The 13347-nt window shown below is 39.4% G+C and overlaps 1 protein-coding gene across 1 annotated transcript in view; it reads right to left on the bottom strand.

Moving 5' to 3' along the window:
* Nucleotides 1–907: 907 nt before the first annotated feature.
* The window catches only part of LOC104837626 (putative protein TPRXL), a 139226-nt gene continuing 126786 nt past the window's right edge, over nt 908–13347 (bottom strand). Inside the window, exons 2-5 of the mRNA XM_010576879.1 lie at nt 11876–12038; nt 10031–10110; nt 4883–5011; nt 908–1165 (exon numbers count right to left, since the gene is read on the bottom strand). Coding sequence (XP_010575181.1) covers nt 908–1165; nt 4883–5011; nt 10031–10110; nt 11876–12038 — 630 coding nt within the window. The remainder of the gene's footprint in view (nt 1166–4882; nt 5012–10030; nt 10111–11875; nt 12039–13347) is intronic.

Consider the following 13347-nt stretch of genomic DNA (forward strand, 5'->3'; position numbering starts at 1 on the left):
TTTTCTAATGATCTTTCAAACTATACAGTTTCTAACCACAGGAGGAGTGAGGTTTGGGACAGCCTCCCAGTCAGAACTGTGGAGAAGAAAAGCTCAAAGGATTTGAAAGAGCTAGACCAGTCTATAGATTTCTGCTACAGCCCACTGTGGTAGGATACAGCTGGGCTTAACCAGTATAGAGATTCCTTTCTTTCCTCTGTTCCCTTGCAATGAGATAAAACCCCAATACAATAGAAACGTATTAGTGCAGTAAACAGAACATTCAGTAAGAAACACAAAATGCCATAAATTATGACCTATCTCTGAATTTTACAAACGTCCTTAAACACTCTTCATTGTTGTAGAGACTGTATCTCTTTACATCTTCTAGGCAACCACTTGTCATAACTAAACCCCTTTATTGCTAAACCCATTTCCTCTGCTTTACTTCACTGGCCCAAGTAGAAAGTGAAGGAACTTGTTAAAAACTTTTTTACAGAAACTAGGATCTGGAAAAAAAAAAAAAAAAATCACTTGCCTTTACCAGTCTCTCTGTAAAAGTTAGTGCTTTCTGCTTTATATATGGCTATAGGTGCATTCCCAGCATCGCCCCTCTCAGCTTCTGCCCTCTGGACCCAGCGGCTGGTGCAGGGGTCGCTGGCGGCAGGGCTGCAGGTGGCCGCGCTGGGAGGAGAAGTGGTCAGCTCGGGGGTACGGGGAGGGAGGGAAGAGCCCTTTTAGCCTCTGTCAGACTGGGGAACTCAGAGCCACCGCTTCAGCATTGCCGGGATTGAGAGCGCACACGTCTCAGCGGTGCCTGGAGCCTAGAGCTGCCCTTGGTGGAGCTTGGCAGATGGGCTGGGAGGAAGGTAGGTTGTGAGCTGGAGGATGGGGCTAGTGGGAGATGAACTGGGGGACGTACTGGGGCTTACGGGGCTGCCCATGGCTCAGGAGGTTCGAGGCCATTGCGGAGGGTGAGCTTGGGCAGCGAGGAGTGGGCATCGCTCTGGCTGGGGTCCCCACCGTGCTGGGGGGGGCGGCGAGGGGTTTGGCTGGGCGAAGCCGTAGGAGCACGCAGGCGCCTGAGCAGCGGTGTGGTGGCCCCCTCGGTTGCTGCCAGAGCTATTTTGCAGGCAAAGCTGCCATTTGTCTGAGGTGACAGATTTTGCAGGGCTTGTGAGAGGCCCTGGGGAAGGAGCGGAGGGAGGAGAGGGAGAAGGGAGCTGGGGGATAATACGTGAGGTTCATTCTGGATATAAAATTTGTCAATTTTTGTTTCTCTTATTGCAAAGGGTCATCTTATTTTGGGGGTAGCCTTGTAGTTACATCACAGTAATACTATTGCACTCCACTATTGGCCTTATAATTTCAGTTTTCTGCTTTTAAAAATCTGTGTGGAGTCTCTATTTCTCTGAAAGAGAGTGTCTCTCCTGCTGCTCACCGTTCATAGGCATCCGCAGCATCTGGCAGTTATGAGATATGCTTTTATGTGGATACTTGGGAAGGTAGCTTTGCAATGTATGTATGTTTTTATTTCTGCAAGCAACTCCAGGAACTTACCTGCCATTCAGAAAGTAGTGGTATTGAAAATGCTACACACATTAAAGACAGATACATTTATGACCCAAAGCTAATATGATTCTTATAGTTTTTTTACCTAGTAGGCTAAAATACTGTTACAAGAGAGGCTGTGTAGCCATGGAATGTGTACGGTTTTTATGGTCCTAATATATACAAAGATGATTACTTACTTTGTTTAGTTCCTTAACAGATATATGTCTGGAAAAGAAAGAATTATATGCAAAACATTTCATTATCATAAAATACAAATCACTTTGAGTACTTAAATACTTTGATTACATCATTACCGAAAATTAACAGCCCTTGGCAAGGAAAGGATTTTATTACTGCTATAGAAATTCAGAGGCTGGTTATTTTTTTACATAAATTATTTCCAGGAGAAGGTTACGGACTTCCATAAAGAAGAATAGCATCCACTGAATTCATTATGGTGAACGAGAAAGTCTTTGCTAAGGATTTATTCTGGGAGGAGGGGAGAAGAGATGTGAATGATTATCAGCTTTCTTCAATGCTTTTCATCTCATGCCAGAAAGTCTTATTATGAACTTTAAAGTCAGCTATAAATGAAGGTAAGTTCCCTGAAGACTGAAGAGTTTCAAGAATGAAACATTCACAGAAGTGGAATGGAAGGTGTAGAGGAAAGGAGATGCAAACCAGAAAAGAGAAATGGAGAATGCTCCTCACAGTCCTGATTCAAGTAGGTGTTTAGGTATTTTTCTGCCTTCTCCTGAACGCCTGATCAACAGGAGTATCTTCCTTTCCTGAGTTTTGTCAGAAAATATTCTCCCCGCAAAAAGGGACAATATATTGAGTCTGACATCTTTTGTTAGATGTCCTGAGTATGATGAACACTCATGGTTTTTAGCAGCATCTATCTCATAATAAACAAGATAGAGGACCAGATTTTAGAAGTTATGTAGCAACATAAGGTGTGGATAAGCATCTAGTAGTTTTTTGAAGGCTGCAGGATTTAGTCCCTGCTTAGCTTACCTCCTGGACTGAGAAAATATGACTGAGTTATTTTGCTAAATCAGTAGAAAGAATGCAAAAGGAAGATGGTATAGAAAACCCTGGGAGCTGCCTTTCAACACTTGGTCAGCAAGAAGGGTTTTTTTCCTTGTGCCTGTGCTGAAAACATCAGCATGGAGGGTTAAAGAGGCAAGAAATTTGGGAATGATCTGTTAGGGGAAAGTTTCAGGAAGGCTAGGAGAAAGGAGAGGAACTGTTTGGGGTTTGGATAGTTGCTTTTGTTTCAGCTTCTGCAATTTGTTAGCTTGGTCTCCAAGGTTGTTATCTGACGCATGAAAGCCTATATTCAGGACATTGGGTGCATGGTAAAGTTAAGCAGTAATAAAAGCATGCTTGCAGGGCTGGCCTCCATCACGAGGGGACATGCCACTTGCATGGCCTGCTTACCACAGGCATGTAAAAGTTTAAATCACACCAAAGCTTCTAAGATACATTCCAAGATCCTTCATATGCCTATTTTTTTTTATGAGGCTATTTATAGAGTGTATAAATAATGATGTGTTTAATTTTATAAATCTTCCAAATCATGTTAGAAAACAGGACTTGCCCTCTTAAATCACATCTGCGGTTTGACAGCTTTGCTTAGAGTCTGGCAGATAATGGCTGTAGTGCCGTACTCCTTCACACTGCAGCTCATATGGATGTTTTCTTCTTACAAAGGTGTGACTGGACTGAAAATGGGTGAGAAATATTTTGTGTGAAGTGCTTGTGTGGGAAATTCATAAAGTGCCTTCCCCAGATCATGTGTGGTCTTAGTCTGTGCCACTCCTCTCTTACTCATGTGATTAAAAAACCTAGTACAAACCCCCCCCCCCCCCGAAACTATTAGAAATATTTTGGTATCTATAACTGCAATGAGAAGCAGAGTTTGGTGGTTATGATTTTTGCTGCTGCCTTTTACTTCTAGCATGAGAAATGACATGTATTTATATTACAGAATTTGGCTTTGTTAATAGGACCTATCAAATCCAAGTGCTCTGCATACTGATGTCTGCTGGCAAACATGGCTTATAACAGTTCTCATGCAGCTTTCAGTGTATGTGCTGCCCTACCGAGGGAGAGGATCAATCATGGGATTTGGAACTTAGCAGCTGTAGGTCAGGTCACGCATCTGAATATGAAGCTCCTTCATATTAATAAAATATCTTAACAACCAACAGCTTTTGGAACCTAATCCATGAAGGAATTTAAGCACCATTCAGGAAAAAAAACCCAACCCATACATAGAGCTCACTCCTTAAGTATATACTTAACTCTAAGCAGAAGATTATATCATTGATTTGCAAGCTTTCTTTTTCCCCCACGGGATTTGCAGTGACCTTTGTAAAATGATGCAAAATTCCATCTTGATGAACTGAAACTAAAACCATTTAAGGAAGGATGGACAGGATTGACCCAGCTCAGTTGTGCCCAAACTTCTGGCTGCAATAGGTTTTCATTGAGAGGCATTTGAGCATTATACCCTGTGGCCCCTGGATGTGTGTCGTTCCTCTTCCCAGCGTGTGTCCACCACCATCCCCATTTATGAATGTGCATTTTGGTCATACAGCAAGAGCACATATGCATCTGGTTACATGGCAGTAAGCAGCATACGTACATGTTCATCTGACTAGATATGTGTGTTGGCTGAAAAAAGCAACCAGCCTCATAACCTGACATATGCACATGCTTGGCCATACAGCCGGACATAAGCGGTTTGTGCTTCAGGACTGAGCGCTCATCCACGCTGCCGTGTCAGGATGCTGAATGAACATGGGTGTCGTATGATGGAGGAGGGCAAGATGGAATGGACAAGAAGCGATTTGTAGTCTGGATTCATTGGTCTCATGGGCTGGACAAGACTTCTGGCTACAGATTAGTCATTCCTTTTGCTGAATGTAACATCCTTGCGTTGTGGAGTGTATTTTTGTATCTCTGGTGTGGTCAGTGTATTTCCCCATCACTTGGTTCACCAACTGTACTAAGCAAGTGCAATTGTTTCTACTTAGAACTGGCTGCAAAACCTCTAAATGTTAGTAAGAAAAAGTAGGACAAACCTTAAAGTGTTCATGAAAGTTCTGCCTACTTTTCTACTCCTTTTCTTCTTTACCATTATTTTGGCAGTTTTTTCTTTAAAACATTCTAGTCTCACATTGTGCTAAATACCACTTCTCCCAATTATTCACAGCTGTCTAAAGAATAACTTTTTTTTTTCTTAAGTAAAAGCAGCAGTGCAATGGAGGTAAAGTCTTGTGGTTTGACTGGGGAGAGTGTTTTGGTTCTCAGGGAATGAGGATGAGGAATGCACCCGTACCTTGTGACTTTTGCTGATATTGGAAAGGTGTGAGCTTGGCTGAGCGTTTTCCTTGTATGAAAGAACTGGCTGCTTATCTGCGGCGCTGGAGGAAGTGGTTGATACTGCTTTGGCAGCGTCTTCAGAGGCCTAGAGAAGTCAAAGGAGAATTTGAAGAATTATTAGGGAATAAAGGAGGTGCAGGGACTGTGTTGTAAGTGCAAGCTCAAGAAGTAAAACACAGGAATTTTCCGAGAGCATTTCAATGTATTTGTGCTGAGCTTAGCTCAGGTCCAGAAGCTTCTTGGGGCCCTTCAATAGCAACAGTAATTTTGGATAATATTCTACATTTGCAAGACATTACTGCACTGTGTTACGTGCCACTTAACACCGCTTCCGTGCGCTTCACCAGTATGTGCCAAGTACAGCTCTCCAGTGTTGATATTTCTGGGTGGATATGGCTGTGTATAAGGCCCAGCCAGGGAACACACTGCAGTTCAGGCCCACAAAGAAAAAAGTGCTCTTCATCCCAGAAAACTCACAGCTAACACGTGCCCAGTGTTTCCTGGCAGATGGGGGCACGCTCTGCCCATGCTCTGAGACCAGCCGGTCACAGCCCAGCTCCAGCTGGAAGCTGTGGCACGGAGAGCTTGGGTCAGTAAAACTGGAGGTGCATCCCCGCTGCGCTGCAGACCTGCCCTTCAGCGGTGGGCTCCTGGGGAGTGAGCCTGGGGTGTTTGCATGGCACAGACCAAAATTAAGTCAGCTGAGAGAATTAAGAACCATTCTCGCTACCCTAATACAAGCGGAAACAAATAGTGAAATTCTGTAGAATAATGGAATGCTCTTATTTCTGCACTTTTACAGTTTTGGATTTGTGAAGCTACACTGTCCTTTTATGCTCTTATTTCATATTTTAACTTAAGGAATAATGTGAATCTGTCTGTAATGCTAATCATATTTTAAACTTCTTTATAGCTTTTATGGCAGTCAGTGTAGGCACGGAGGAATAAGCTTGTCACTCCTGGATGACCTTTTGGAAGGATGTCTTAATTGTAGCAGTTTTTGTTTGGGGTTGAAAAGATCAAGAAGCGATTAATTTTTTGTTTGTGGGCATATAGAAAGATATATTTGTGGAATAGAGCTTGGTCCATCTTCTGTGGGAGTAAATGGCAATATTCAGATTGATTTCTACAGACATGATTTAGATTTGTAGCAAAAAAAATTGGCAGAAGGATTTAAGAGGCAATGAAGTCAATATTATTATGGTGAACAGAGCCTAAGGCACCAGTACAAATTGATGGAAGATTTTTTTTCCCAACAATTTATATCTGAGTTGAAGCAGATTCAAGATTTCTAGGCTTTTGACTGGGTTCCATGCTCAGCCAAGTTGATTTTGAAGATGCAGGCCTGAGCTCCTGCTATGAACACTTGTGACTCATGTTTTGTTCTCCCTAATTTCATATCAGAACATAAAATAAGTCCAAACAGACCCAGATAGTAAAAGGATACCGGCTCACTTCCAGTCATCTCATTACTACGAGCGGTACAGATGGACGTGAGCTTTCATTAGCATTGAGTTCCCTGAGGACCGCAGGTAAGTAAGCGATCTCTTAAGTGATCTTACCGTGGGGGAGGCACAGGGTGCTGGAAAAGAGAGGAAACAAAAATCTGTGTAAGCTTTTTACCTTGTTTTACTAAGAGAAACGTAAAGAGTTTAGATTAAGCAGCCATGCCTGTGTCAACAGTCAAAGGGTTTATGTACTCTACAGCACATAACATCATACTTTAACATGCCGTTTTAAAATCACTGAGGGATAAAAGACGTCTACATAAACCATGAATGCAAGTAAGTGAGATAATGTAGGACTGCAGATATGAATTCTATTATCCTTTAGTTAGTGCTAGCAAAATTGCAGCCTGCTTTTAAAAATATTTTAAGTGGCAAAATGACCAGTAAAAATTTTAATTGATGAGAGATTCTGCTTACCTGGGGTCCATCTATTTTCATTCTTTCTCCTAAAAATAATTATTAATAATCGTTAATAGAGAGCTACCCATATAATTCACAAATAAAGGTATAGCTTTATTCTGGCATTGTTGTTATTATTATTGAGCATCCAGGCCCATCCTCCCCTCAGCTCCGGCTCTACCTCCAGAATTCTTTGCTTCAAAGTCACGTTGCTGTCCCCACAGCATTCATCCTACCTATCACATCTGTATCTCCATAACTTTTCCTGCTACTGAATGGAGAGCATTAATTTTGGTGAACCTAGGAGAAGCTGGAAGCTTTGGAGGTTCAGCGGAAGATTGTTATGTGTGGGAATGGGGCAAGTCACAGCATAGACTTGAGACAGAAGTCACTGAAGTGCGTATTTATTCTGTTTGCTGCTCGGCACATGAGGCCAATGGGGTCTGAATGAGGCTTATTGGAAATGGAGTGGATTTTGTTTGATCTGTAGTTTATTTAGCCTTTCTTAGGGTGGATTCACGGATGGATTCAGGTGCAACTTATTCTCAACCATTTGTGCTTCTCTCCATATAAAACACAACCCTAGGTGTACTTGGATAATTATGGCAATCATAGAAGTGTTGGGAATCTTCCTGGGCTGTAGCCAATAAATCTTTTTAATATCACTCACAAACATTCATTTCATAGGAGACATAACTAAGAATCAGTTAAAGTTAAAGCAGGGAAAAACAAGGTTGGGGTTTTTTTTCAGCTTAAATTATAAAACAAAGGAAATAAAAAATCGTCATGATACTTGATAAAACAGAGTGAACTTTGGTTTTACCTCTGCCTTTCAGAATGAAACATTTGAGGGTGATATTTATTCAGGTATTGTAAATTTAAATATTGTTCAGAGACTTTATATATATGCTTATCAAGTTGTTTGGGATGCATTTTTTGTCTGTTTTGATTTTTGTACAGACATTTATAAAAATCTTGAAAAGCAATGAAAGTAAATCTATTTTTTGTTGTTTTCAAATTTACCAAAATATGACTGATTATTTAAATGAACATAGGACATCTAAGTAATGCAAAAAGAGATGCAATATATCTTAAGTTCTCCTTCAAGTAAACCATAACAAATGGGTCTGAATAAAAGAATAGTACCTTAAATGTTTACGATTCTCGAAAAGAACTATTGACAAAAATTCTTCTGTGCTGTTCATGCCATCTTGTGGCAAAACCACTTAATAGCACTGGGCGTGAGAGTAAACGTTGAGATACATTTAATAACAGTGTAGTTATTATCTAAAAATAATAGAGTCCTCTATAAGCACTATTAGCTCAGGATGTACTAAAAATATGTATAATTTGCATTCTCAAACTGCAGAGTTTAATTTACCTGCCTGCACTGTCTTTGGTTCATCTTTCTTGATGTCAGCACACATCTCATGGAGGCAGACAAACATGTAAATCCAACCTACTAAATCCTGGTGGAATTTGAAGCTATGTGTAAACTGGCAAACTGTCAGTGGGACCTTGCTTACCGATTTCTGCAGATTTTGAAGCTGGCTTACTTGAATTTCTGTCAATTCAGCTTTTTTACAAGCTGCATCAGGATTTGCTCACAAGAGGCAATCTAACCTCTCATTTTGCATGCTTTATAGTGCCTACTTTCTCATAATCTGTAGGAATTATTTGGCTCTATGTTTTGTATTACAGTATGAACTAAGAGAAAAAAAACCCCACAATTCTGTTTTGCATGGAATTCTTTGCATTATTTTTCTGGCTGGTCAAATATAATACTTACTCTATGAAAATCAGCTGTTACAGCAAATATAAAAAGGAACATATTTTCCTGGCTTGGCAATTGCATTCTTTTTGACCATATTTAGCATATGGTTCAAAGATTTGAAAATGATAAGGAAAAAAACATTCCTTTTCAAGGTTAATCAGATATTTAATCCCTCAGTAGTTGACTTCATGAGATATTGCTACATCTAAAGTATATCAAATATAAAAAAAAGTATATAGAAACCTACTTTAAAAATAATCTTATGAGTGAGTAAAACCATCAATTAAAGTATTTAATAGTTGGACACCTCATTAGATTCTTGAAGAATAAGATAGCAATCTGTCTCTGATTTCACCACAAGAAACAAAACAGAACAAAGAAAAATTAAAGGTACATTTATGACTCAAAATTATAGGATTTTGAAGCAAATTTGCAGTTGAAGGTAAAGCAGTGGAAAAAAAATATATGCTAGGTGATATACTACATAATTAGCATATTCTTAGTAGGAGAACATTGTCAGATAGCTTTTGTAAATAGTTACCCTAGGATGTAAATCCTTAATAGGAATTGCTAAAGTTGATATTACTATTTAAAAATAGTTATTAGATTATGCTTTACAATATATTAATACAAAATGCGTGAGAAGGATAGGGAGCCAAAAAGCATGAGGTCCTGAGAAGTAAAAAGCATAGCAGGGATCTTGCAGCTTTTGGTGGAACACTTCAGGAGACACAGGCTCCTCCCCCCACCCCCCCTTATGTCTTTATAATTGTAGGGAAAAGGAAAACCTGATTTTAAATGGAATGGCTTGCTTTTCCCCCCCTTGAGGAACAGGGAGCTCATGAGATAAAATGTATCTCCTTTTGTAAATAATTACTTTGATGTTAGATAGATAGTTGAAACAGTATTGCAAATTTGCAGTATGATTATTTTGGAAAGCAGCTGCTGTTCTGAAAACCATGTCTATTCTATCACCTGTAATCTCTGCTTATGTACAAAAGCTAAAATGTGGAAGCAACAATTTCTATTTCTATTTCTATTTTTTGCAGAAACAGTTATTTTTTTATTATACCTCTAACACTTGGCACGCTTCGCCCCTCCAGAACAGATGTGTGTTTCTGTTAATAAAACAAAATAAAGATGTGATGTTAGTCATCATCCTTGAAACTATGGCTAGTAGAGATGGTGCTGCTCCTGACTGGGATGCCTCTAACACTTGGTAGATCCCCAGCAGTCAATAAGTGAAGGCAAGTGGTGAGGACATTGGTGCAAAGTGAAACAGGAACGGCTCACAGGAACTTGTGTGACCTTGTACAGTCGAATGTTACGTGGCTAAGACTTTGAGTAGACTGCACTTAACTTTAAATGATATTACAGAAAAGGGGAATTCTGTTTGTGAATAGGGTTTAAGATCTTTACTTACAGCTGAATATTGAGGGGGCTGAGATGTGTGCTGGCTCTTCATTGGGGAAGTGGTACTTGAAGGCCTTAAGCAACGTTTATCTGTAAAAGAGGAAGAAAAAGCAAGCCTGAGTAATTCAGTAATACTATGTCTTAAGAAGAAGAGGTTTTAATGTTCAAAATATGTTTGTCAGGTCAGATCTTGCCATTTTTATAGCATTTTAATTTTTTCTTTTTCAGAACCTAACCATCATTTTAGTAGCTGTGTTGAGGACATAAGCATGACTCTTGTAATAGTTTTACAGTTAACCTCCTCACTGTGGAAAAAAAAAAAAAAAGCCTTCATAAGCTGTTACACAGTTAAGGCAGACATTTGACCTAAACTGAATAGATTAGTGAATCTGTTTTTCATTTGAACCTTTGCTCTTGGCAACACCGTTGTGTTGTTCTGGTTTTGTGAGGGGTGTGGGGGAGTTTACTCTCTAGAGAGCTTTTTAATTTTTACTTTAGATTTTAATAAATACTGCACCAATGGCCCTCTAAAAGAAATGCAGAGGTTGTACGCTAGCATGTGTTTTCGAGTCATTAATTTTATATCTCAAGGGCATTGTTATTTGTCTAGGAAAGATGGCAAAATGGGATGTTAGCATTGAGTTTTGCCTTTCTGAAACATGTTTTCAGACTTTTCCTCACCTTGTATCCTGCCACATTATAGTTACTGGGCATAAAACACAGGCAAAAAGCAGCTTTTTGTTTAATGTGTTTTCTCTGAAATCAGAAAACAAAAATGGTGTGGTTTTGGTATTTCAGGACAGTCTTACATAAACAAAGGATGCTGAATGCTGACTGAAAGTCTTTATTGCTAACCAAGATAAAAACAGCACTTGGAATTTACTTCAGATTTGCAAATAAAATGCACAAATGAGTCTTTGGAACATAATGTAGACTATCTGGATGTTCAGACTGATTGTGATCTGCTCGCACACTGATAAATTTACTCACATTCAAAGCCATCTATTTGTTTAGACATCAAACTAACTCCCACAAAAATCAGTAGAAAAATCTTTGCTGACTTTGATGTGAACTGGAGCAAGATTTCATACATATATTGATCCTGTATTTTCAGATATTTTTGGTTTCTGGTTTCCATTCTTCCACATCTAGGATTCCCCCCCCCCCCAGATTTTTAATGATTTAAAACCTCCACAGAGTGTTTATAATGGCTTCCAGCAATGGATAGCTGGGATGACATTTCACTTCCGTAAACAGGATATTAATTGGCTATGTATGTTTGGGTATTAAATGTGACTTAGAATGGCTTTAGTAAACCAAAGCTTGATTAATGCAGCTATCTTGCACGGTTAAGAATGCCTGAGAAATACACTCAAAGTAATCGCTTATTACTGCTATTGGAAGTCGCAGAGAACACCTTAAAAAAGAAGACTACATTTCTTCATCTGCAAATTATCGTCTGGAGGAAAGTTTCCTGTGTTCTTTAATATGTTTTCCATCTTAAATGTTTCTAGGCTTAAATAGCAGTGGGCTTTTCTGAAATGGTTGTGGGTTTGACCAGTCAGTTTTTTGCACGTTCCAGGTGGCATGGGATCATAGAATTTCTCCCATGAAGGTAATGTTAAAATTACAAAAGCAGCATGTAATTATTTATTTAACATAATTTAATGGAAATAAGGGTAACTGTTGAATATGAAGATGCAGACAAAGCTCTTCTCTTGTTCCTGCCCACCAGTGTTTTATTCTGCAGTTGAGCCATTTAATTTTAAAAAATATCTGGACTGAAAACCCCAAGTCTGTACTGTTCCTATTTACTTCTAGGTTTGGCTCACTTTCTGCAGACAGCAAAAGTTACCTGCATATTCGGATTCTTGTAGAGGTTTGGCAGGAAGGATTCTCAAAGCATGGATGGCCTCCAGAGTGGAAGAACTTACAGTCTCATAATCACCTTCTTCCTCCTCAGATACCTTGGAGGATGATTGTAAGTCACTCTTGCCCTTCATTGTCAAATCTTTGTTCTGGATAGAAGAAGAGATACGAAGATAATACAAATAAATTTAAGTTCAGGATTAATTTCAGATTTGGAAATATTTGATGAGCAGAACCAGACATTTTGGTGCACAGGAAATTTTCTGATGGAAATGGAAGGGTTGGAAAGTAGCTGAGCAAGGGTTTTAGGGATTTAAATTTTTGATTTGGATTCATAAAATATCCATTCAGGAGGCAGTTTAGTTCTCTCTCTGAATTTGGCCTGTCACCACTCTTGAAAATATAATGAGAGTGTTTAATTTTATGATCATTGCAGACATTTGAAACTGTGCCTTTCATTATAATATTATCCATGTGTTATTTGTATTGTACTGACTGTTTACATATGTTACTTGCAAGAATATATTAACTAGCTCATCACAAATGTCACACATTAAAATATAAACATGCAATGTTTGGGGGAATTTGTGCTAGCAGATGTGCAGTCCAAGTGAATGCGATTGCAAGTATGTATTGAAAAGTGGAGTCCACAGAAATGTGGTGCTGCGAGTGACTCAGGATGTGTCTATACATTTGTACTAGGTTTGTTCAAGATTTTATTCTCTGGGGTCCTGCTCCACCCTTATACTGACTGTTTACACGCTGGAACCCAACTGCTGGCTTCTTTCAGGAGGAGACACGCACCAACAGCACAGAGCTGAGATTACTGCTGAGTGAACTCAGCTGAGGGTACCCAGTGTCTTTGTAAGTCATATTTTGCTACCAGAGACAGTACAGGTGCACCCATGCACTTGGATCTTCTCCAATGTTTGTTTTAATCTCTTCTTGAACTCACTAGTAATGGGGAATCGATAGCTTCCTGAGGTGTCTTCTTCCACTAGTTAACTGTCCTTTCAGTTCACGCTTTTTCTCTTGAGTGCTACAAATTAAACCAATTTGTTTTACCCTCCAAGGACACTAAAAAAATTGATTACTAGCCACTTTATTTCACCCTTTATTATGTTTAATGCCTATAATTATATTCCCTTTTAGTCTCCTAAGTAAGTACAATTCTTTAAAGCTTTCCCAAGTTCTCAACCAACTTGAAAGATTTTGAACCTCATATCCCCAGAATTACTCTCCTGTGAACTCTCTCCGGGTTGTACACACCTTGATTACAACATCAAGCAGACCTCCAAGAAGTGTTCTTGACAGTACATTTCAGGGTGAGGTTTGTCTTTTTATAGCAGTACTTAAAAAATACCACCACACCAGACAGACCCCTGCAGGATAACTGGGTTTGCAGGCTCTTGTGCTGCATAATTCTTTCCAGTTCAGTAGCAGACTACTATCAACTAG

This window comes from Haliaeetus leucocephalus, unplaced genomic scaffold (assembly GCF_000737465.1).
Source record: "Haliaeetus leucocephalus isolate CR32 unplaced genomic scaffold, Haliaeetus_leucocephalus-4.0 Scaffold545, whole genome shotgun sequence".
In the NCBI taxonomy this organism is placed as follows: domain Eukaryota; kingdom Metazoa; phylum Chordata; class Aves; order Accipitriformes; family Accipitridae; genus Haliaeetus; species Haliaeetus leucocephalus.